Source organism: Mustela erminea, chromosome 10 (assembly GCF_009829155.1).
Source record: "Mustela erminea isolate mMusErm1 chromosome 10, mMusErm1.Pri, whole genome shotgun sequence".
NCBI lineage: Eukaryota > Metazoa > Chordata > Mammalia > Carnivora > Mustelidae > Mustela > Mustela erminea.
The window spans coordinates 92,711,411-92,736,706 of record NC_045623.1 but is presented as its reverse complement, the minus strand read 5'-3'; the positions used below and the strand labels follow the sequence as shown (position 1 = coordinate 92,736,706).

General features: G+C 53.8%; 1 protein-coding gene across 2 annotated transcripts; it reads right to left on the bottom strand.

Moving 5' to 3' along the window:
- Nucleotides 1-2,722: 2,722 nt before the first annotated feature.
- E2F2 (E2F transcription factor 2) lies at nt 2,723-24,232 on the bottom strand. Of its 2 annotated transcripts, XM_032302546.1 has the most exons (8): nt 23,051-24,232; nt 17,553-17,658; nt 16,884-16,946; nt 15,479-15,698; nt 14,656-14,814; nt 12,676-12,790; nt 10,702-10,894; nt 2,723-6,141 (listed from the first exon to the last, which is right to left on the bottom strand). In XM_032302546.1, exons 1-8 carry the CDS (start codon nt 23,300-23,302, stop codon nt 5,864-5,866), a joined length of 1,386 nt encoding a protein of 461 aa, XP_032158437.1. In that variant the 5' UTR covers nt 23,303-24,232; the 3' UTR covers nt 2,723-5,863. The 2 variants fall into 2 exon arrangements, with proteins under 2 accessions (XP_032158437.1, XP_032158438.1); XM_032302547.1 differs by lacking the exon at nt 16,884-16,946 and having other exon boundaries at nt 23,051-24,227.
- Nucleotides 24,233-25,296: the final 1,064 nt, after the last annotated feature.

The following is a 25,296-nucleotide window of genomic DNA, read 5'->3' as shown; positions in this document are numbered from 1 at the left end:
AAGTGGTGTTGGATTTTGTTAAATGGTTGTTTTTGGTTTTTTTTTTCTGCATCTATTGAGATGATCATTTGGTTTTTATCCTTCATCCTACTGATATGATACATTAGTTGATTTTCAGATTTTTAAAAAGATGTTATTTATTTGAGAGAGAGCACAGCTAGTGGGAGGGACAGAGGTAGAAGCAGGTTCCCTGCTGAGCAGAGACCCTTAGGTTTCCCCAGCCCAGGACCCTGGAATCATGATCCAAGCCGAAGGCAGACGGAGCCACCCAGGCGTCCCTTGTGGATTTTTGCAACTCGACTCAGAAGAGCCAATGGATGGATATTTCGAGGTTTCCAGTGGAACTATTATGAATAATGTTGCTATAAACACTCATGTGCAAGTCTTGGCTTTGCATGGACATGCTCTCATTTCTTTGGAGTAAACACCTACGGGTGGAATTCCTGGGTCCTACGGTAGTTTTATCTGTTTTAGGATTTATTTGTTTATTTGAAAGACACACAGAGAGAGAGAGAGAGAGCCCCAGGGGAGGGGCGGAAAGAGGAGAGAATCTCAAGTAGACTCCCAGGCGAGCACGGAGCTGGACTCGGGGCTCGATCCCACGAACCTGAGATCATGACCCGAATTGAAATCAAGAGTCAGATACTTAATCGACTGAGCCCCGCAAGGGCCCCAGTAGATTTATCTTTCTGGGGAACTGACAAAATGCTTTCCAAGTGGTGGTAGCTTCTTATGGTCCCACTAGCTAAGTATGAGGGTTACCTGAGAATTGATTTAAACCGTTTCTTCCTCAGGGCCTCCTGGCTGGCCCAGTCGTTAAGCCTCTGCCTTTGGCTCAGGTCATGATCTCAGGGTTCTGGGATCGAGCCCTCCACTGGGCTCCCTGCCCAGTGAGAACCCAGCTTTTCCCTCTTCCTCTCCCCCTGCTTGTGTTCCCTCTCTCACTGTCAAATAAATAAGTAAATAAATTAATATCTTTCTTTTTTTAAGATTTTATTTATTTATTTATTTGACAAGGAGATCACAGGGAGGCAGAGAGGCAGGCAGAGAGAGGAAGGGAAGCAGGCTCCCTGCTGAGCAGAAAGCCCGAGGTGGGGCCCGATCCCAAAACCCTGTGATTTTTTGACCTGAGCCTAAGGCAGAGGCTTAACTCACTGAGTCACCCAGGTGCCCCAATAAAAATCTTTAAAAAAAAATAATAAACTGTTTCTTCCTCTATAAAGTGGTGGTAATAATAGGAGACTTCACAAGGTCAGGGAGATCATGATGTGTGGCGGATTGAGCAGGGCTCTGGGCCCAAACACCCATAAGGCTCAGTACATGACACCTTTTATATGTTCTCTTGTCTTGACTAATGTCCCAAGCTTTGGACCTGGGTTAACTCACCTGGGTGAGATTGTCTTCAAGTCTTCCCTGTAAAATGACTTCTTGGTGTCAAGTTCCACACCCTTCTTCTTAGTCACAGTCCCTTAACCATCTTAACAGGACCCTCCAACCTAATCCCCCTCTCCTACTGCCCTCAGAGTTTGTGTCAACCTCTTTGGCTCAGTGGGCTTTCCTAGGGCAAAGGGCTCCAGATTGGCTGACCTCAGGCAGCAGGCAGTGGTCCATGAGCCTCTCCTGTCTGCTGAATGACAGGACAGAAGTTACTCATTGCTCTGCTTGGAAGGGACATCTCCCATCCCTCATATAACCTAACTCCAGGTGACTCCTCTTAATCCTTTATGTCCTAGTTTGGGCCTCACCTCCTCCAGGAAGCCTTCCTAATGACCACCCCACCCCCCATAATGTATCTTACTGCAACTATCACTCTGTTTATAATTATATTTTTATATGTCTGTCTTATGAACATCCTAAGGATGGGGCTATTTTTATTCTGTCTCCTCAGCGCCTAACACATAGTAGGTATTGATAGCCCATAAATAACCACATCTGTGTATGAAGTATTAATGGTTACATGTTAGTATCTGAGAAAACTCTATAAGAAAAGGCTCTTGAACGGGGCCTTAAGGAATAAACAGGCACCTGCTCAGTTGAAATGGAGGGAAGCGCATGCTGGGTGAAGTGAACAGCATGTGGAAAGGCCCTGCAGAGGAAAAACATATTTTTCAGGAACTAAGAAGTCCAGTGTGGCTATGGGTGGTGGGATGGAGTGGTGAGTGAGGCTGGAGAAATAGGAAAAGCCACGAGTCATGTTGCAAATGTAATTTTATGCCAATTGAAGGGGTCACGAGGGCAGAGAGGGGCCCTCCATTAAACAGGAGAGACACGATCAGAACTGAGTTTGGGAGGGTGTGAGTACTCAAGCTTCAGCAGCCAAGAGCTCACTAAGCCACAGATCCTGGATCCTGCCCCGAGTTTCGGAAGGTCTGGGGTAGAGCCTGAGAATGTGCATTTCTCGTACGTTCCCGAGTAATGCTGACCTGAGGAACCCACTTTGAGAACCACTGATACGGATCGGCTGGAGAGTGGGTCGCAAGCTTTCCCAACCATCCAGCTGAGAGGAAGGTGATGGAGACGGAGGAGGGGAGGGGCGCCCATTCTCGACCCGCTAACTTTTTCAGTGTCTGTGGGGTGAGATTTCAGGCTTGGTAATAGGCCAGTGTGGGAAAGGGAGGCTATTTCTGCGGAGAAATCAGCCAGGCGGTCAGGATCGTCCCCACCTTCCACCTGGGAGGACCAGACCCACGCTTGGTAATGACCTTCAGAAAGCACAAGAATCGAGGTGTCCAGAGTTGTCGTTTAATGCCCGATTATCACAACACAAGGAGGTTTACACGGTGCTCATCAAGGCAGGACCTGGGGCAAAACCAGACCAGACGAAAGTGACCTGTCTAGAGTCCCTGCACAGGGACCAGGTGGCCTGGGCCTCATCACCCTCAAGACACACCTGCCGTACACAAGGCTTCTTCCCTCACCCAGGAGCCCGCAGGCTGGCTGGGCTTCTGGTCACCGAGGGTCCTCATGGAAGAACAGGGTCCCAGGGGGAGGTGGGGGCTCTGGGACACCAAGAGGAGCACCAAATAGCTGCCTGCAAACAACCCCAGAAGGCTTTCACTTCAAGCCACACGACGCTCAGACGCGGGAACACCCAGGTGCTTTTACTAGGAACTAAACACTGCAAAGCTGGGGCTGAGAACACTCGGGGAGGGGAAGTCAAGTCAAAACCCTCTCAGAACCAGCTTTCTGAGCTTCACCATCCCCCTCGTCCTCCCACAACCACACCGGTCCAACCACAGCGTTGCCGCAGAGAAGGGACCTCACGCTGCTCTGGCGAACACGTTTTGTGGGAAGGGACACGGGAGCGGGGCCGAACCTCCACAACTTCACCTACTGAGTTCCCTGGAGCCCCCGAGCCTCTGGTGCCCCCGTGCGACACAGGTGACTTGGGGGCTGCCTGTGGGGCTGGGAAATGTCCTGGAAGGAATAATGTACCTCAGAAAGAAAAGTGGTTTTTCTTCCACCCTAGTTCTAAAGTTTACATGGCCCGTAAAGGAAATACCATCGAACAGACATTTTTAAAGCTCTCGATGCAACTCCTGAGAGGTTTCAAGTGTCGCTGGCAAGGAAGAGGTGTGAGCTTGTCACCCCCCCACAGCCTGAGGCTTGGCCTGGGCGGTCCAGCCCCAGGGGCCAGGCAGGGTGTGGAGGGGATAGCACAGGACAGGGACAGCTGCTCAGGGTACAGACCATGGGCCCAAGGGGCAGCCCCTCTGTCCAGCACTATGGCCCAGCATTTGGAGAATGAGCTTGAATTCTGGCCAGACTTTACTGGTAAACCCGTTCCCAGTGAATCCTGTAGGCCTCGTCTCTCTTTTCTCTGATTTAATTCTGGAAGATTCTAGACAGAGCCAAAGGCATGGAAGTCAAACGTCTCTGTCTTCAGACATGGGACATAGCTAAATGGCAGCCCAGACACCTCAGAACAGCGAAGCCATCTAGGCCCCACAGGCCCCCAACAGGATTCCAAGCAACACTCCTGTCCCCTGCCCAAGGGCTGAGGTAGTCCCTTGCCCCTGAACATAGTGGGCTTCCAAGCAGGCTTCTGATGACACCTCTGTGAGTATCTGGAGAGGGGACACCAACAGCATGTCTGTAAAGCCTACAAAATAAACCCTGTTTCCAGAGCGGGACATCTGTTCCTGAGAGGGCACAGTCAGGGGCCCGGGAAGTTGTGAAAATGACAAGGCACGCTGTCCCCATGCAAGCATTAACTCACACCAGACCCACCCCCAAAAAAGCCCACATCCCCAGCTTCAGATGCCAGCTTCTGGGTAACTCAGGAGCCATCCCATGAGGCCAACTTCATATTTAAAACCAACTTAATGCTACAAACTTAAAAAAAAAAAAAAAAAAGTGCTGCCCAGCCAAGCCCCTGAGGAAACCTAGCTCGCTGAGGGTAGGTGGTGGGCCTCTAAGACCACCATTCCTGGCTGCCTCTCTCCAGAGGGCAGAGCCTTGGTTCAGTCCAGAGCAGCCCCGCCCCACGTTGGGTGGGGAAGAGAGCTGACCTCATCCCTCACACCCAAGTGGGCTGCAGAGACACTGTGGGACAGTCAAGCCTCTGGGGGCGGGGAGCAGGCCAGGGCAAGAATCCTTCTCAGGACCCTAAGCCTCAAGAGGTAACATAAGCCCGTCTCCCCATCAGGGCAAAGGTCTGGTCTGCAATAAACACTCTGCCAGCCCTTCGGCATTCCAGTGACAAAACGAGCTAAAATGCCACCAAGCCCTGGTTACCTCTGTCCTGGGGTGCGGGGGGGGGGGGGGGGGTCTGTGTGAGAGCTGCCGAGAAGAAGAGATCCTTAAAGAATTACTCCCTTCAGTAAACAAATCCTTCCAGGGAAGGGGAGGATGATGAGAGCAGCTTCCAGAGGGGCTGCTTTCTGGCAGTTTCTTGCTTTAACCCCACCTTTCTCTATATGGGGCTGCCACTCCCTCCCAGGTACTCAGGGTAAGACAGCCCCTGTCCCAAGCAGAGGCACAAATGGAGCCCTCTAGCTGCTTCCACATTCCTGTCTGTGTTTCCCTGGGGAGGGGCCTTTCAGTGCTGACTCCCTGGAAGGTGGTTTTTCCTGTTCTAAGGGACTGGAGAGGTAGGGGATTCCACAGAAGTGGGTCTCCACACCTGGAGCCTTGATGCCGCCTCCCCGGGAGGGCTCCCTGCACCCATCCCTGGGACAGAGGAGGCCAGGAACCCAAGGCTGGTGCCTCAGCGGGAGAGGATGGGCAGGAGGAGCCGAAGGGCCTGTGGCCACCACTTACTAGAATTACGAGGCCGAAGTGCAAGTAGCGTTCTAGCAGACTGGACAGCCCCCAGAGACCCAGTCTATGGCTACGGGGAAATCGGGGACTGGCCTGGGGCCCAGGAAGCCCTGGGCTGCCCTCGGACCATGGACAGCACTGGGCCCGTCTGAGAAGTCTTACTAGAAACTAGAACAATCTCCCTGCTAAAAACTCAAGGAAGACAAACAAAACTCAACCTGAAATAAATACAAAGGCATTAAGTGCTTCTTGATAAATTCAGGGTCCTAATTCACCTCCCTCAAAAGGCGAGGGGAAGGCTTTTCCCTGGACCTGGTTGCCTCACCTGTGGCCCTTCATGTGAGAGGTCAGAGGTCAGAAGCCAGATGGGCCTTCCTGGGCCCAGCTTCTATGAGGAAAGAGAGGACCCGACCCCTAATACACTCCTCACCCAAAACCCCTCTCCAAGATAGCTTCAGCTGGCTGGGGGGGTGAGAAAGAGAAGAGGTCCCCCCCATCCCTAGGGCAGCACCTTGTGTCCCACGTCCCTGCGTGGGCAGAGGGCCTGTCCGTCTGTGCGGAGGTAGAGCCAAGGGCAGGTTGCTGGGACAGGCAAGGCCACTCAATTAATCAGCAAATCCCCAAGGTCGTAGGAGTCGAAGAGGTCACTGATGCCCTCACCCCCGTCCAGGCCCCACAGGTAGTCGTCCTGGTCCAAGGGCGGGGAGAAGCTGATCAGGGGAGAGCTGCACGGCAGGCTCGGGGACAGGAACTGGTCCTCGGTCTGCTGCAGAAGTGGGTGCGGCAGCTCCAGCAGGCTGTCGGTGGCCTCCAGGGGGACAAGCGGCAGGGGCGGGGGCGCTGGCGGCTGCGGGACTTGCTGGGGCGTCAGCGCTGGTGCTGGAGACAAGCAGACAGAGGTCACACTTAGAGCTGGTGCCCAAAAGCCTCCGGTCAGACCTCAGAGCCCAGGAACGGCCCTCCCCCACCCCCTCCCTGGATGACTGGGCATCCTCTTCTCTCCAAACATGCCTCACACCCAATGGCAGGGGACATGCTCCCTCTCCCAGCACAGCTCCAGCCACTGCCCCTGTTCTCCCGCCTCTAGAAAAAGGTGGGATCTCCTGGTCTCCAGCTCCTACCCAACTCCTTCCTGGCTGGCTCCACTGGAAGAGCACACGACTCTTGATCTCAGGGTTCTGAGTGTGAGTCCCATGTTGGGTGTAAAGATTACTAAATAATAAAAATCTTTTTAAAAAAGAAAAAAAAAAAAAAACGGGGTGCCTGGGTGGCTCAGTGAGGTTAAGCCTCTGCCTTCGGCTTGGGTCATGATCTCAGGGTCCTGGGATCGAGCCCCGCATCAGGCTCTCTGCTCAGCGGGGAACCTGCTTCTCCCTCTGCCTCTGTTCCTCCCCTTCTTGTGCTCTCTCTCATTCTCTCTGTCAAGTAAATAAATAAAATCTTTAAAAAAAAAAAAAAAATCCTGCCATTTCCCCAGCACCCAGTCCATTCAGTTCCAGTGCTGTGACCCTGGTCTAGCCCGTCGTCTCCCACCGAGACACTTCTTCCCAGTCACCTTGCGTTGACCCTTATGCTTTAGCTTAAAAATGGCTTGGAAGACAATCCAAGTTTGACCAGCACTGAGATCACCCCGCAGGATGTAGCACCCGCCGCCGGCCTTTCTGTTCCCTCTGCCCCGCCTCCTTCCGCTCCCACGCAGCCTCTCCAGCTATACTGGCTCGGCTGCTGTGAGGGCACCAAAAGCATTTCTCCTTAGATGTCACAGGGCAACTTCCTACACAGGGACGAGGAATAGGGCGTTGGGAATCCCCCCCCAAATATATCCTGACGCCCAGAATCTCACCATTTGAGTCATGCCTTAAACCCCAATCAAGCATTCCTTGGAAAACAGAGCCGTGCTGGTGTGTCCGCCTGCCTGATCAGCCTCTTACTCGCTGTGTATCTGTGGGCAAGTGACTTAATGTGGACAAGCCTCTGCTTCCTCACCTCTAAAAGGGGGACACCCATTCCCTGCCTCGCAGGGTTGCTGAGAGGACTCAGGGATGGGTGCAGGGAGAAAACCCTCATCAATAAGAGGAGCTCTGGGGGCGCCTGGGGGGCTCAGTCAGTTAAGCAACTGCCTTCGGGTCAGGTCATGATCCCAGAGTCCCGGGATCGAGTCCCACATCCGGCTCCCTGCTCTGCAGGGAGTCTGCTTCCCCCTCTGACCTTCTCCCCTCTCATGCCCTCTCACTCTCTCTCTCAAATAAATAAATGAATAAGTAAATAAATAAAAATAAGAAGAGCTCTGGTTTACCAAGGCATGGCCAGCCCTGATCTCAAGGATAGGGGTGTTTCACCTCCTCAAGGGGCCCCACAGGAGGTAATCCTGGGACCCCTATCTGCAGATGAGGAAACTGAGGCTCAAAGGAGCCAATTAAATGTACGTGAATGAGAAAACCGGCATGTTTCTTTAGTGGGTTGCTGAGGCCTGAAGTTCTAGTGAAAGGCTGGGCTTGGGAGTGGGGGCGGGGGTCCAGGCTCGGACCCCAGGCCCACCCCTCACTAGCTGTAGGGCCAGGAACCTCAGTTTTCTCAGGAGGGGAAAGAAGGTGCTACCTCCCTGACGTGCTGAACAGTAAGGAGATAACCCGCGTGTGGAACCCCTGTGGGCCGGACCTTGCTCTCTCGCGCTGCTTATCACACCCAGGAGGGAGCTGCTCTCTCGTATCTGTGCCCACTCTGACGGCTCAGACTCACGCTCTATCTCCAGACCACACAGAGCAGGTGCCCGGTTCACAGAAGCTTTTTAAAAAATCACATTCACGCTGTCTCACTGCCTGTAACCCAGAAATCATGAGGGAGTTTTACGTGTCCCAGTTTTACAGACGTGCAAACAGAGGTTCTGAGGGGCTGAAGCGTCCTGCCTACAGTCACCAAGTCACAGCAGGTGACGTGCAAACTCAAGCCCCAGGCTCCCAGCGTTGACTCCTGCATGGTAACAACATTCATGTTTACCTCAGAATGTGAGAGCCTGGAGAGATGGTAGGGACAACCCATACCCAAAGCCCCTCCATGAAAGATGAGAGAAACTGAGGCCCCAAAGCGGAAGGGATTCCCTCTGGTGATGCCAGAACCTGGGTCCCCAGACTGCGTGTGGCCCCTGGCGCTCAGACCTCAAAATGGCTCTGCTTCAGGCAAGAACGTGGAGTGTATGTGTCTGCGTGTGAGAGAGAGAAAGAATGTGTTTGAGAGACAGTGTGTGTGTGTGTGTGTGAGAGAGCGTGTGTGAGAAAGTGTGTAAGAGTATGTGTGTGTGTGAGAGAGAGTGAGTGTGTGTGTGTGTGTGTGTGTGTGTGTGTACCCCTTCCAGGAACTGTCCTTCTGTTCCTTTTGCCAAGGATGTCACTAAGAGGCCACACGACAAGGGTGGAGAGGGGCACCCATGGCACAGAGCTGGCTCCTAGGCTGCCCCACCCCCAAGCAGTCTGTCAGCCTCTACTCCTTCCAGGAGCACAACTGATCAGTAAAACTGAGGAAAAACTTCACCCTTACTTATGCTGGAGGCCTCTCCCCGCTCTACTGCGCCCCAGGTATCAGAGGACATCTGAAGTCAAAGTGGCTCTACCTGGGAGAGCTGCGCACATGTTGACAGCGGAGTGAGAAGGCAGAGCGAAGCAGGAGAGAAAACAGGGCGTGGCACAGGTCTGGCATGGGAGATAGGCCCTGGGAGGTACCCGGAGGGACAGATGGCTGGTGCAGGGAGAGGCGCGACAGAGAAGAGATCACCAGAGAAGAGCTGAGGGCCTGGGCTTTTGTCCAAGCTCTGCCTCCAATTTGCTGTGTGACCTCAGAGAAGTCACTTACCCTCTCTGAACTTCTGCTTATTCATGTGTAAAATGAAGGGCTGAGTTAGATCAGGGCTGAGGAAACTTCAGTAAAGGGCCAGATGGCTTCTCGGCCTTTTGGCTAAGATCAAGTGTAGGATTTGCAGGATACTTACAGTCTCTGTTACATAGTCACTTTCTTCTTGCCCCCCAACTCTTTAAATACATGAAAACCATTCTTGGCTCATAGGCCCCTTAAAAACAGGCCAGATTTGGCCTGCAGGCAATAGTTTGTGGACCCTTGAGTTAAAGAAATGGAATCCAGCCTGTGTTCTGTGGACGCCCCCCCAAGCCTCTTCCGTCAGTTCGAGCTCTGGTTTTTTTAAACACCAGAGTTCTACTTAAGAGAATTCTGGAGTTAAAAAAACAGAAAGTTGAACAATGGCCTCCATAGCCTCAAAGGCTGACCTGCTGTGTGATCCCAGTAAAAGGAAAAACCATCCTGGGGGAAGGGCCTTTGCAGGCTCCCATTTCTACTCCTTCTGGACTCCTTCCCCGAGACCTCTCCCGCCTCTCTGCTCCTTGATGACTGCCTCATGCTACTTGTTGCCAGGTAGAGCCAGCTTTAGCTGTACGGTCCACCTCCCAGCAAGGGGGATCTGCTCCGGTCAGCAACCCCTTCCTTGATCTGTTCCGAGCCTCACGGAGAGAGGACTGGGCTAGGTGTGTAGAGACAGAGGGTCAAGACACAGTTCTGTTGCCCAAGGAGAACTTGGGCAAGTCACATCCCCTCTCTGCCTCAGTTTACTCATCTCTAAACTGGGAACAATAATGCCTATCTCAAGAACTGCTATGAAAAGTAATGTGATAACATAGATGTACCCAGTACATAGCTGTGACTTAAAAAATCTTAGTTGAGCCTTCCTCCAAAAATCTGTAGCTCCTGGGGCACCTGGGTGGCTCAGTGGGTTAAAGCCTCTGCCTTCAGCTCAGGTCATGATCCCAGGGTCCTGGGAATGAGCCCCGCATTGGGCTCTCTGCTAAGTGGGGAGCCTGCTTCCTCCTCTCTCTGCCCGCCTCTCTGCCTACTTGTGATCTCTGTCTGTTAAATAAATAAAATTAAAAAAAAAAATCTGTAGCTCCCATTTACTGTGGGCTTCCTGAGCGCCAGAGGCTTTGCTGGTTGTAGTCCTCATGGAAGTATGGTTCTAGCAGTACTGGCAGGTTAACAATGACAAGAATAGCCAGCAGTTACTGCCAGGCACCATCCCAAGGGCTTTCCCTATATGAACTCATTCAATCTTCACAACCTACAAAGTAGATACTGTTACTGTGCCCAACTTAGAGATGAGGCTAAGGCGAAGAGAGGTTAAGTGACTTGTCCAAGGTCACACAGTTGGTAGTTAGAAGTGCAGGGGTTCAAACCCAGGACCCAGAACAGCCTCAGCCCAGAGCAGCATCAGCCTCCTGACTGAGACAAGAACACACACACACACACACACACACACACACACACACACAGGCTTTATGTAAAGTGCGAGCTTCCCCTTGCCCAACAAATGTTGCCGTGGAGGAGGAAACTCGAAAGCTGGGTGCTCTCCCATTTGCTGCTCCTCTGGACAGAGGGTCCTACCTGGGGATGCCACAGGTTCTGTCATCCCAGGGTCCGTGCTGCTGCCGGGCTGGGTGGAGTCAGGGCTGGGGCCAAGGGTGGAGGTCGGCAGGAGGGGCTCTTTGGCAGGACTGTCGGGCTCCTGCACCTCCTCTGGGCACAAGTAGACTTCGATGGGTCCCTGGGTGCTCTTCAAGTATATCTGCAGGTTCTCCTAGAGGAAGAAGAGAAGCCAGGTCATGACTCTGGGCAGCTGGGCACTGACTCATGGGTTCGGCCGAATGGATGGACACCCTGGCCTCCCACCACCCACGTGAGCAAGCCACACTCCTGAGCTGGGCCCCCACACTTGCCCCATCTGACCTGAGGGGGACATCTGCTCCTTCTGCCTGTCTGGCCCCCAGGCTCCCTTCTGTGAGGGAGAACATCTCGATTTTCCCTTGGGAAACCACTCCTCTGCCACTCTCAAGTCATGTAGTTTGGGGGGACAAAACCTTTCCCAGCTCCAGTGGGTGAGCTTGGGGAGCAGGCCGGGAAGGTCACAGTGATGGTGACTAGTTCAGGGAAGCACACGACTCAGCTCAGGTCCCGAGCATCAGACCCAGGACTCGTGCTGGACTTGGAAATGGAAGCTCCCTTCCCACTGGGGTTGCGGGGCTGGGATCATGAAAGCTACCTTTGCCACCAGAAGAGGCACGCCCACCTAGGAATGGAAACAGCACAGAGAATGGCAGAGAAAGATGGAGAGCATGGGGTGAAGCGTCTAGCCTTGCCTGCAGTTTCCAAATCTTCCCTCTGGACCTCTCGCTTGGTTTCCCGCAGTCCCCTCCACCCCTCACCCCTGACTTAAGCCATTTGGACTTGGCTTTCTGCTGCTTACAACCAGGAGTCCTTGTACTTGGCCTTGCCTCCCCTGCTTCTTCCCTCCCACCATCACACACCCCTGCCATTCCAACACGCACCCAGGTCTCCTCCCCAGTGCACCTGCAGGGCCCTCTCTCTACTCCTGTTCCCCCTGACAAACGTCCTGGTCATTCTTTAGGACCCAATACCTGTAACCGTCTATGGGCTCTTCCTCTATCTGTCCTTTCTCTGGGCCCTCAAAGCACCTTAAATCTATAAATGGCAAGACGACTGCTTCCTTGGGTCTTTTTCCCACTAGGTCCTGAGCTCCTTCAAGGCAGGGGTAAGGTCCCATTTATCTTAACATCCTTCCATTAAACGAATTACTTCTCAAGCACTTAGGACATATCCAGCTCTGGGCCAGGGGTACCACAGGCGTGCAGCATGTCTTTGTGGAGCTAACCCTCTAACAGGCGAAGCACAGTATCATCACACAGTCACCCGTATCTTCCAGCAAACGGAGGGTAAGTGCAATAGAAAAGCACAGGAACTTATGAAATCTGGGAGGGGTGGGGAGTGGTGGTAATCTGGGAAGCCTTCCTGGAGGAAGTGAGGTTTGAGTTGAGACCTGTAAGACAAATACCAGTAAACCAGGCAGTCCAAGGGAAGAGCATTTCAGCCGGAGGGAGCAGCAGCAGAATGGGTTATAATGGACACGAGCTTAGTGTGATGGCAACACAGCAGAGAAGTCATAGGGGCCAAAGCAGAGGCACAATGGGGCATAATGAGAGAAGAGGCTGGTGAGATCAGAACCCAGAGGGCCTCCTAGGGAAGCAGTAAGAATTTGGGTCTTTAACCTAGGCGAGAAGGGATCATGGTGAGCCACCAGTACCACGGCGTGTAGGCCCAGGAGTACAGGGGCTGGTGGGTGCAGAAAGGTGCCAAGAGTGGAGATTTTTTTGGATCAGTAGCTGACGTCTGTTGTCCTTTCCGGCTCCTGCCATCGTTGCCCCTGCTCAGAGACCACCAATCTTGCTACAAGCACCAGAATGGTTCAGACAAGCTTAGGGCCAGGCAGGGCCAGGCACAGAGCCTACAGCGCCGCCTGGGACCCTCCTTAACCTTCCTTCCGCCGAATGCTCCCCCTCTCACCTCGCTCCTGTCAGGCACTTCGAGTCTTGTCTGTGGAGGGGCCTTGACAGCGATCACCGTCTGCTCCTTAAAGTTGCCAACAGCACGGATGTCCTGGTAAGTCACATAGGCCAGTGTAGGGGCACGAGAGTCAAGAGAGGTAACTGGTCAAAATCCAAACCTCTAGCCTACCAGGCAAAGCCTCTGAACATGTCTTTCTCACTCCTTCCGCAGCTTACAAATAACCAAAAACGGCTACCGGTCCTTTTAGCATCATAAGCTACCGTGGATCCCTTTAGAAAACAAATGGGAGTACAAATCACTTTTTTAATTAATTTTTTTAAATGTTGCCTCTTGTCCATTTTCTAGACTATCTTGGGAGCCTGGGTGGCTCAGTCAGTTGAGCGTCTGACTTCGGCTTGCGTCATGATCTTGAGGTCCTGGGATCGAGCCCCGCATCAGGCTCCCCGCTCCACAGGGAGTCTGCTTATCCCTTTTCCCTTCTTGTGCTCTCTCTTTCTCTCTCAGATAAGTAAATAAAATATTTTTAAAAAAAAAGACTTTATCTCTCAGACTAGATCCTTATCTTTGAGCAGGTAGTAAGACCTGTCTTACTTTTGTACATTTCTCCAATGCCTAGCATTCTTATGGAAATACAAGGTGAGATCCTAAAACCAATGAGATGATGGAGCCATTTGGGAAAAATGGATGAAAAGCCTAAGCAGGGGTGTCTGGGTGGCTCAGTGGGTTAAGCCTCTGCCTTTGGCTCAGGTCATGATCTCTGTGTCCTGGGATGGAGCTCTGCATCAGCTCTCTGCTCACCAGGGAGCCTGCTTCCTCCTCTCTCTCTGCCTGCCTCTCTGCTACTTGTGATCTCTGTCTGTCAAATAAATAAATAAAATCCTAAAAAAAAAAAGAAAGAAAGAAAAATCTAAGCAAAGTCCATGTTTATAATTTTAATCCTAGGAATCTAATGAAATAAGTAAAAAATAAAGGAAAATATTCTCTGTACAAAAATATTCTCTGTACTATACTATTTTATAAAAGCAGAAATCTCAAATCGATCTAAATGTTGATTCTAGGGGTGCCTAGATGGTTCAGTTGGCTAAGCAACTGCCTTCAGTTTGGATCGAGCCCCATGTTAGGCTCTCTGCTCAGTGGGAACCTGCTTCTCCCTCTCCCTCTGCCTGCTGCTTCACCTGCTTGTGCTCGCTCTCTCTCTCTCTCAAAGAAATTAAAAAAAAAAAAAATCTAAAATTTGATTCTAGACCTTCTCAACAAACCAGAACATAGTCTGAGCAAGACAGTCATTCTAAACACTAGGTTAAATCACATGAGGTTGGTACTTTTGTAAAAAAATGGTCCAATAGCAACAATTCCATGTGGATCAGGCAAATAGGAAGGATTTGTAGCAACATAAAAAACTGTCTATGAGGGGCGCTTGGGTGGCTCAGTGGGTTAAAGCCTCTGCCTTTGGCTCAGGTCATGATCTCAGGGTCTTGGGATGGAGCCCCGCCTCGGGCTCTCTGCTCAGCAGGGAGTCTGCTTCCCCCTCTCTCTCTGCCTGCCTCTCTGCCTACTTGTGATCTCTCTCTCTCTGTCAAATAAATAAATAAGATCTTTAATAAAATAAAATGTTTGGGAAAAAAAAAAAAAGAGGGGCCTTAGGGTGGCTCACTGGGTTAAAGCCTCTGCCTTCGGTTCAGGTCATGGTCTCAGGGTCCTGGGATCGAGCCCCGCATTGGGCTTTCTGCTCAGCGGGGAGCCTGCCCACCCCCTGCCGCCTGCCTCTCTGCCTACTTGTGATCTGTCTGTCAAATAAATAAATGAAATCTCTAAAAAAAAAAGGGGGGGGAGAAAGAAAAGAAAAGAAACAGACATGACGGACCCTGAGGGAGACTGCCCCCTATGGGGAGATTCTGCAGGAACTCAGGATGGATAGAGTATGCAGCAGGGCCCTGCTCCCTGACCGCTCCCCCCACCCCCAGCCAGACAGGATATCTCTTGTTGGCCTTGTCCTCCGTCAGGTGCTTGAAGCTCAGAGAGCAGCTCTGGATGAGCTGGTCCAAGGCCTGCTCCGCGCTCATCAGCTCCTTCAGCTCCTGCCCCAGCTGCTGCTGCTTCCCAGGCCGGGTGGGGTCTTCAAACATTCCCCTGCCTCTGGGAAGAGAGCCGTTCCCCAGTGTCAGTCTCAGTCCATATCCAGGAGCCCCAACCCTAGGGCTGCAGCATGGACCTGCCCAGACCGCACAACCCCAGAACGGGGCCATCAGCGTGGTCTACAGTGGGGCTCCCTGGGCTGTGCAAATCAGTGGTTCCGCCTAGCCCGCAGGGAGCCGCTGGGAATGGAACCTGAAGTTCAGGGGCTGGGCTAGGGAAAAGAGACAAGTCAAGCCTGACCCTGCTTTCGAAGAGCTCTCGAAACGGTCCACGCTACACCCCAGCCTCCCCCAAATGCCTTGCCTGGGTTCCCTGCAGGTCTGCTCTGGTCTTCGTAGGAGGAAAGGAGTCCAGAGGACTCAGATCTGAGCTGGAAAAAGGGTCAGTTGCAACAGCCCAGGTCCAGGGGACTTTGCTAAGCTGGACAGGGGAATCTTAGGGTCCCCAATTCAAGACGATCTGGGTCCTCTTAGTCTTTACATGTTCTAGAAATCCCTCTTCAATACCTTGGCTCAGCTCCCAGCATGTAAGCCTATGGGATGTTGCTCTCGGCGCCAGCCCCCGCCCCACCGCCACCCCACCTGCCGGATATCGTGCCCCTCCCCCACCTTCACCCACGGCACGGGCACCCACGGGCACCATCGGCCCCAGCCCAGGCACTCACACCCACTGGATGTTGTTCTTGGCCTTCTTGCGGATGAGCTGGATGCCCTCCAGCACGTTGGTGATGTCATAGATGCGCCGTTTCTGCACGTCCAGCACCTCGGCAGCCCAGTTCAGGTCCAGGACCCCATCCTTGGATTCACTCAGGAGGTAAATGAACTTCTTGGTGAGCAGCCCGAGCGATGTGTCATAACGAGTCTTCTCTCCAGGGGACTTGGGGGCTGAGGGAGAAAGGGGCCCTGTCACCGCTCAGGGAGAGCCAGCCTGGACAGCCTCGTCCACGGATGGGGACCTAACAGGTACCGCCCTTCCCATGAACACAGGAACAACCACTCTCCAGTTTACAGAGCACCGCGAGGCTCTGTAAACCTCGTGGTGGTTCGCCACCCCTATCCAGGCAGGGAACCTGAGACCTGGAGAGGGAACGTGACTTGTTCAAAGTCTCACAGTCAGGGGCAGGAACAGGACTGGAGACCAAGCCTCTTCTAACTCCTGGTTCAGAGCACCTTCCCACCATAGCTTAAGGGAGCCGTATCAACACCCCCACCACCAATGATGACAAGCACTGAGTGTGGGATCACGGTTCTAAGCACTTTCCATATACAACAAATTCAATCCTTGCAACCCCCTAAGAGGCTGCTGCACAACCATCCGCATTTCATGGATGAGACTACTGAGGAACAGAAAGGGAAAGTGACTTGCTCAGCTCACTCAGCTAGAAAGTGCCAAAGCTGGGATTTAAATCCAGGCAGCCTGGCTGCAGAGTCTGTCTTCTTAACCATTCCCCTCTCCAGCCAGCTTTGCCAGAAATCTGGAATTAGGGTAATGAGAGAAAGAGAAGGATACGCTGGGACTTGGGCACATTTTTCGACTTGCTTTTTCTTTCCACGTATAGCCTAATGATTATCTGAAAGGAATCAGTCCTATAATACCAAGTGGGGCAGGTTCGTGAAAAAAAGAGACTTTCTTAATGGGGTTGATGTCACAAGACCACATCCCAGCGGCAGTATCTTAAACCACAAGAGGGCTTTGGCAATCAAGTGACTTGCAAAGTCCTACAGCAAGCTAGCCGCGGAAGAGTTCTGGAAACTGAGCTTTGAAGAAGGTCAGATTCCTCCGGAAGGGGACTTTCGGACCCCATCACATACGGATGGCAGGCATTCGGCACACAGGAGGCTTTGGTCATGTTTGGGGTCCCTGGGAGACATTACTGAATGATCAGTGCTCCTACTGTCTCTCAATAAAATGTTGCAGGCAGCCTCTACCCACACAGGAGGGCCAGCTTTCCTGACCTCCCTGACCCAGCTGGGCTTTGTTTTACAGAAGAGACAGCTAAGGCTCACGGCAGGGTGGACCAGAGCCCTGCCCAGATCCCCGACCCTCATGCTTCCCACCCAGTGACATACCTTCTTCATGAGGTCTCTGACCCCCCAAATTTTCTAAAACTCCGGCTGGAACCAGGATGTTGACTGAATATATCAAGAAGCAGAAGTAGAAATTTCCTGCAGCTTAGCTTTTGAAAGACACCCACCCCCACCCCCGCCCAAGCAGCCCCAGGATCTTCACGGTTTAGACCAATCCAGAATCCAGGCTTCCCTTGGAATCACTCACTCAGCTCTCTACCTGTGGGATAAAGCCCTGCTCCTCTCGGAGCTGGAGTCTCTCTTTTAGAAAAGGTCAGACTGAACTAAATACAAACTTTTTTTTTAAAAAATGAGTAAGCTCCCAAGTGAAATACCAGTCACTTGAGGTCACGAGAGTGGTGCGTGGTGTGGGAGAGGCTGTGCCCGCTTGGGTTTGGGCCCTGACACCCCTCCCCGCCACCACCAGTGTGACCTTGGGCAAATCACTCAGGCTCTGAGTCTCTGACAGCCTCATAGGGAAAGGGGGACAGTGCTGATGACTGGCAGGGTCCTGTGAGAGAAGGCAGAGGAAGCTGCTTTGTAAACCGGGAAGTATGCCACAAATATCACTCCTGCTGATGTGGGTAGGGCCGCTGCCCTCTGCCCCAGCCTGCCCTCCCTTCCCACCCTCCTCCTGAGCCTGCCCTTAGATGCCCCATCTGTGCGGCTTACTTCTGGGGCTGGAGAGACCGTCCACTCTAAGGCACTTCCCCTTGGGAGTCCGGAACTCAGGGACCGTGGGTCTCCCGATCCCCTCCAGGTCCAGCTTCCTTTTGGCCTTGGAGAGAGGAGAGAGAGTCAGAGTTTGAGTATCATTCCTCTTTCAATCTTTCCCTGAGTCGGAGCCAAAGCATGGAGGCCACTGGCAGCTGCTTTCTGTGCCTCAGTTTACCGCCAGTCCCGGGGAAACATCTCGGCACTTGGTGAGGAAACAGCAGTGACTGGCCAAGCGAGATTTTGGGGGGAAAAGGAGTCCTGAACCTCAGCCTGAGGTGCGGGTACTCGAAGACTTCCGAAGCCAGTCTGGCCAAGGGCTCAGGGTTCTGTCATAATGGGCCCCAAGGTCACTTCTACATCCGCCATCCCCAACCCCCAAGCCCAGAGGCTGAAGCAGGGAGGAAGAAGTGGGTAGGACCTAAACCACATCAGGCTGGGGAGCGCCTCCCGCCCCACCAAGTGCACGAGCAGCTGGCCCAGCCTGCCCTGGTGCCCATCACAGCCCCACAGCTGGCCCTTATCAGGGTGGGGCTGGGCATCCGCCCAGGCCCAGGGGACTTCCTGGCTCCGTGCCACACCCCAGGGAGGTGCCCACATTGGGAAGCCGAGCAAACATTCCCCACCCCCATGTTTGGGCTCCAGCTCAAGGGCCCCCGGGGCCTCCTGAATAGACTCTATTTGCCAATCTTTCTTTGCTGAGAGGGGCAGACAATGAATCCCTCCCCTGCATCTCAAGGACAAACAGCTGAGGTCCCCCTGCTCCCCCTGCCTGTTCCCGCCAAGCTTGGGAAACACCTGCTAGGGAAATGGAACCACAGACATCTGCTCCTCACCCCGCTGCCACCAGGCCCCAGTTAGGCCCAGAAGCTGCACTGGCCAGGAAGGGGCCTCTCTCCTGTTAGGGCTGGGTAGGGGCAGGGCTAGGGTACTGGGGCACTGGGGCAGAGGTCAGAGGCCTGGACTTGACTCTCCCAGCTCCTTCGTGGGCTCCCTGCATGTGTGTGTGTGTGTGTGTGTGTGTGAGACTTGGGGAAGTACACAACAGCTAGGAGCCACTTTCCTCCTCTGTAAAATGAGGCAGAAAACACCTGCTTTGAGGAGCCACGGTGAGAAACCAAGGAGATAACCCCTGCCAAGTGCTCACCCTACGGCTCAGCACAACACAGTAGGTGTTCAGAAAATGCAGACTCCCTTCCTGAAATCCAGGCTTGGCCTCTTCTTTGACACACCCTTCAGGGGGCCCCTGAGCCTATTTCCTTCCTCTCCCTCTTCCCTAATCACCCAGACACCCTGAAGCTGGCTGGGACAGAGAGGCCTATTTTAACCTCTAACAGTGAGGTCATGCTTGGCGGGTCTGACACTTCTAACTGCTGCTGAGCACAGCTGGGCTGACAGGTGTGGGAAGTGGTGACAGCGATTCTGGCTATCAGCTCTCCTCCCTGCTCCTGCCTCCTCCAGGCAGTCCTCCTGGACTGATTCCAGGAGACCCGCTCCTTGGTTTGAGGAGCCTGGATATGATGCTCCTCTCGTCCACCCCAATCCAGTCCTGGACATGATCCAAACACATCCCTGCTCATTCCTCTTGAAGACCCTCTGGCATATTCTTTTTCTAACCTCTCAACTGGTGAGATCCTAGGGAATGTGACTTATCTTGTCTCTAGAGAAAGGCCCAGCCATTCCCTGAGAACTTCCACATGCCCTGGGCCGAGCCCCAACATTCATCACCTCACTGAGTCTCCCCAGCACCACCAAGCCCCATTTAACAGCTCAAGTAACTGGGACCTGGTGAACTCCAACGTCTTTGTCAATCCTGATCGAGGTTGTCCATCTGAGGACCCTTCCCCCATCCCTCAAGAAGGAATGCCAAAAGCAGGGAGAGGAAGAGAAGTCAAGCTGAGTTTTACCCAGGACAGAAGTGGGGCAGCCCAGAGTCTCCCCAATGCCACCCACCTACCCCACCCAACAGGAGCCAGGCCCTGCTGAGTTCACGGAACACAAGCAAGAGCCTCACTACCTGCAGAGCAGGGAGAAGGAAGGACGTTGAATAAAGTATCTGCACTGGGCCTATCACGTGCCCATCAGTCCTGCACCATCAGTCCTGGCAATCTCTCTTGGCAGAAGAGAAACGGAGACTCAGAGGGGGTAAGGCATGAACCCAAGGTCACACAGACAAAAGGCAGAGCCAGAGTTTGAACCCAGGATTGTCTGACTCCAAAGCCACGTGCCAGGCTGTCTCAGCTCTTTTGCACACATTCCCCCAGATTTTGCTGGAACTTGAGCCGAGGCCTGGTTGTGCCCACCAGCCCCCCATTACTTTATATACACATACCAGTTCCCTCCCTTCCCTTACAGTCCCTCCCCTTACCCTGTACTTCAAGCATCCCAAAGCAGCTAAATGACCCTCACCTAAGGACATCTCCCTGACACCTTGGGGCATGGCCCATGGATGTGCCTGAGCCTACAGAACAGAGGTGGCAGAGGACAAGCCCAGGAAGATGAGGGCCAAGAAGAGCCAGAGCAAAGGCTTGGAGTCAGATCCCTCTGGGTTCCCTTCCAGGCTTCCCCCCTTGTTAGCTGGGTGAGCTCAGCAAGTCAGTTTACCTCTGGAGCCGCACCTGTAAAATGGGCATACTCTGCTCCACCCTGGCTGGGGACCCAGCGACAGTGCAGCAAAGCTCCTGGCTCACACACTGAAGCCACCATCACTAAAGGTCCAGAGCAGCGAGCAAGGGGGAAGTGCAGAGGGAAGCTGAAGAGATGGGAATGTGCCAAGAGCCAAGGCACATTTGCTCTAATCTGGACCCTCTTAGGAGGCAGCCCCTTTGGCTGTTTCTTAAAGGCCTGGTTAGGATTCAAGCTCCCCACTGACCCCTCGGGAGAAGAGGCAGGCCCAGAAATGATGGGGCCAGAGATACCCAGACGCAACCCCACTCTGGGCAGCAAGGTGCCCAAGGTGGGGCTCAAAGGAAGGGAAGTGACTTGCCCAAGGTCACTCAAGGAATGAAGCCAGGCTTTTTCCAAGCCCCAAGTCCTAATTTAGGCAGTGGGGGTAGGAGCAAGTATTCCAGATCCCAGCCCTACCACTCAGTAGCCTGCACTTCCACATCTGACCCGCCTCAGAGGGTTGTTCCTTAACATGCTCCTTTGCTTTCAAGCTTCTCAGGGGGACTTTGGAAAAGCCAGACGAAAAGAAGAACCGTGCAGAATCCCACCCTCTTCACAGAGTCCCATAGGAATAAGACAGAATCATGTAATGTGCCCGGCTGGACTAGGGACTCCGTAGAGGAACATCCCAAGCCTTCCCCAGAGGGTGCTGGAAAGAGCCCCAGACAGCGAGTGAGGAGACCAGGGCTCAGGCTTCTATGCTGCCACTGAACTTGGTTGCCATCCCCGAGGTCCCTTTAAACAGCAGCTCCCCAATAGATCCTACTCACCCTGCCCTTTGCAGCCTGGCCACAACCCAGGCAGCCACACCCAGGGTTGGGTTTGGAGCTGCTCCAGGTCCCGCCCTGGTAAAATGAGTAAGCGGGGGGCCAGGCCTGCCCATGGGGCTGGGGGCCAGAGGGCATCTGATGGGAGAGGGGGCTCTGGGCCTGACAGGCCTTTAGGGCAGTCTGATGCAAGGAGACTCTCCCACTTCTTGGCTTGTGACTTGGACAAGTGACTTCACGTCTCTGCTCAGTTTCCTCATCTGTAAGATGCCTCATCCCAAGCATCTTGGCCAAGATAACGAATGTGAGGAGTGCCAAGCAGTGACTGGCACACAAGAGGCGTTCAGTAAAAGAGAACCATTCTTGCTGTGATCACTGAGCCCCTCTGGGAGGGAGCTACAGACAGATGCACTCGGGCTCCTCTGGGAGGGAAGCAGTTCAAAACCACAGCTGTTACTGAAACGCAGCCACTGAAACCCCGCCTGGGCGCCTGAAAGCAGCTGGCCAGAGAAGACTGCACCCTCCACTGAGCCCCTTCCCCCGCCCGGGGCACCCAACTCCTCAGTCAGGCAGTACTGCAGAAAGTCAAGGCTGCAGAGAAGAGACCAATGATCACCAGCCTTGGTCATACACCTCCCTGCATGACCTTGGACAAATCATATCCTCACCCTGTGCCTCAGCTTCTCCCCGGAGCTACTAAGGCCTCCTCCTTCCCAGGGTACAAAACTGTGTTAGGCTGTAAAACGCTGAGCATAAAGATAGACACCCAGTCTCAATTATCTTTGGCTGTTTGACCTATGAAATAGGATAAGCACCCCTGGCTTCCTCGTGCAGGAAGGGGCTCTGGAAAGTTTAACGCCTTGAGCATGGGCAAAGCGTGATTCCCCTAGCAGGGACTTGTGCCTGCTGCATCCGGGGAAGTCTGGGGGTCTGTGCCTGTCCACCAACAAAGGTCTGACCAGATAGATGCCTCTACGGCAGGGAGGGCTAGTCTTATCTCTCTGTACCTGAACCTATCTACACCACTCACAACGAAGCAAACTACAGCACCCCCATCTCCCCTTTCTGGAGCCGCTTTCCAAAATCCAGGACCAGGAGCTGTAAATGACCTGAGATGAGTTAGCCCAATTATGCCATGGACAGGTGCATTTTCAAGAAAAGGAAATATAAGCCCAGACTGGGGCCAAGACTTGTCCAGGGCCACACTGAACTAGTGGCAGTCAGGACCAGAAACCAAGCTCCCCATCCACCACCCAGTTCCCCAGGGCTTTTCCCACCCCACCCACCTCTACCCTATGGTTGTTTCCATTCTCAAGGGCTCCAGGAATTCCACTCCCACAAAACACACCCTGTACCTGGTGCCACCACATTTAAGACCCTCCCTGGCAATGGCCTGGGGGCTTGAGGAAGGAAAAGTCCATCCGCATAGGAAACCTAGGGGGCTGCCCCCAGTCTGCACCTGCTACTGGCTGCCTGGGAGGGAAGACTGGGCCTGGGAGAGCCATGGGCAGATAATCGGGAAAGAGTCGGCTGTACAGGAAATTTAGAGTCTGTCCAAGCTAGACTGGACCTGAGAGACACCCCATCCCTGCCCCCCATCTTAAAGTCCCCCATTCTACGCCTAGACCAAGCCCTATACCTGTGCCATAGCAGATGCCCAGTACCAGTTTCTGGACCAAACAATGAATGAAAGAATGAAGGAATGGTGGCAATGTCAGCTCCGTGGACTTCCTCAAGGTCACACGGTGCACTGGGGGTAGTGGGTTGAGTCTCCGCACTCCTAGTCCTGTGCTCATTCCACTCCAATGCATGGTTTTTTCATCCCAAGTCCGAAAATGAAGGGCTCCTTCAATTCAGATATGCAGGGCAATGGGTTGTTCTGGAAGCTGAAAGCCCTCTTTTCCCTCCTCAACTCGACCTGCTTCGTTCAAACTGGGTCCCAGGCGCCCCTCCCTCCTTTCCCACACCCGCAAAAGCAGAGGGAGAAGCGATGGGCGGCGGTGGGCAGGTCCCCAGCATTACCGGCAGCCGGCCAGCCGGCACGCATCGCACAGCTTGGCCCTCCGGTCCGTGGGGGGTGGCGTCGAGGCAGGTGCCGGGCGCCGCAGTGGGAGGCACAGTCTGCGGGTACAGCGAGGTGTAGTAGGTGGTGGTGGCCGGACAGAGCTGGGGGCTGCTGAGGCCGGGCGGCCACAGCTCGGTAGGGCTCATCGCGTGCAGTCCCTTCGAGGGCGGCCCGGCGGCTGGAGCCAGGGCCCGGGGCCCTCGCAGCATGGCGAGCGCAACGCCCCCTCCTCAACCCGGCCTGGCGCGCCCGCAGGCACCTGCGGGCTCCGGAGCCCGCGGAGGCTCACACCGCCCGAGGCATGGCGCGGAGGCCAGGGAAAGCCGCCAATGGACGCCTGCGGGGCAAGGCCGGACCCTCCCCTCCTGGCCAGCGGCCGAGCTGAGCAGCGCTTGGAGATCCCCGCTTGGAGATCGCCCCGCGGCGGCGGCGGCGGCGGCACGGCCAGTGGCTGTCCCACCCCGAGGGCGACGGCGACCCGGGACGGCCCCGCGCCCCCGAAAGGCCTCGGCGCTTGGGGTCTGGCTGGCTCCTGGTAGGGGTCTCTGGGGTCGCCGGGGGCTCGGAGGAGAAGCGATGCGCTCGGACGGGGAAAAGGGGCCGATTGCACCGACTCCCTCTCGCCTGGCTCTCTGGTCCCCAAGTCTTTCTCTGCCTCTTTTTTTTCCTCCTTCTTCTCTCTCTCTCTCTCTCTTTTTTTTTTTTTTTTTTTTAGCGCCAAACTGCGTGCCGCGAAATTCGGATCTCCCGCGGAAAATGCCGCGCTTTGGTTGGCCGCCGCTACTGGCACAGGCTCCACCCCCCGGAAAGGACAGGTTCCCAAGGCTGCGATTGCAACACGAGCTTCGCTGCTTAAAGGGGCCGCCACACCTCCTGTCGCCGGGCGCCGGCCGTCCCTAGCAGCGGGAGAAACAGGCTGAGGTCGTGGTGCGGTACCGTGCAGAAGCGGCCAGAGTTTGCTGAGGAAGAGGCCTGGATTCCCTGCGGCGGGGAGGGAGGAGTGCGGGAAGGAGGGAATTGGGGCACGGAGTCCTGTCCTGAGCCCGGACCCAGCAGCACATTACCCAGGCCAAAGGCTTTTGGTTATTTTGCATATACGCTTTTATATCCTTTTTCTGCCCCAGTAAAATGAAAGCCAGGAACCTGTTTTCTTTCCTGGCAAGGGGGCCAGGGGTGGAGCCTAATATTTATACCTCATCGTAGGAGGATACTAACATCTGCTGAGGGCCTCCAGTAGGCCAAGCACCCTGATAGTTGTTTTATTTCATTGAATCCAACAATCCCAGGAGGAGGCACGATGGTCTTCGTGGTAAAGACTGGAGAGACGGAAAGGCTAGGTAACTTGTCCAGGATCACAGAGAGATTCACTGACTTGAGAACTGGTGGTCCAATCTGGACAGGCCAGCTTCTGAGACCTTGTTTGTTCCAATAAAAGCTTTCTCCCCCACCCTCCCAAGCTGTGCCTGCCCCTTGCAGGCCTGGATGGGGCCTGGGGGGTCCAGAGTGCAGAGCTATGTCTTGTTCTCAGTGACATTCCCAGAGCCCCACATTCAGCAAATATTTGAACATCTCCATGTTTCTCCTAAACAATCCTTTTGTCCCACACAAGAGCCTCCCTCCCTCATTCAAAATCTTCATTGCCAATAATCCATTTACATTCCCAGTCCCTCCAGCTTAGAGATGCCTAGGCTCCAAGAAGTAACCTTAGCTGCAAGAAGCTAATTCCAAGTCTGCCAGTTCCTGCCTAGTGCTGCGTGATTTCTATGCAGGTCTGAGGCTGGCGTTCAAAATCCTCCAGAGTTGGTCCCCAGCTTCATACCTGGTTCTTATACTCAGATCTCGAGGATGATGTAACACTAATGCACGATGATCAAGAGCCCAGACTTTGTAGCAGACAGCACTGGGTTCAAATCCAGTCCCAGTCACTTTACCAACTGTGTGACCCCAGGCAAGTTTTATAAACTCTCTGAGCCTCACTTTTCTCACCCTATTAACACCCACCTCATAGGATGGTGGGGGAAATCTCATGAGATCAGGTACAGCTGTCAGCACACAGCCTGGTTCCTGAAGAACCTCAAGAAATAGCCGTGGTCACATTTCCGGCCTTATCTCCAGTATGCAGACCCCCTTCATTCCAGTCTACATATTTCACTGTTCTTCAAGGTCCAGCTTAAACATCACCTCCTCCAGGAAGCCTTCCCTG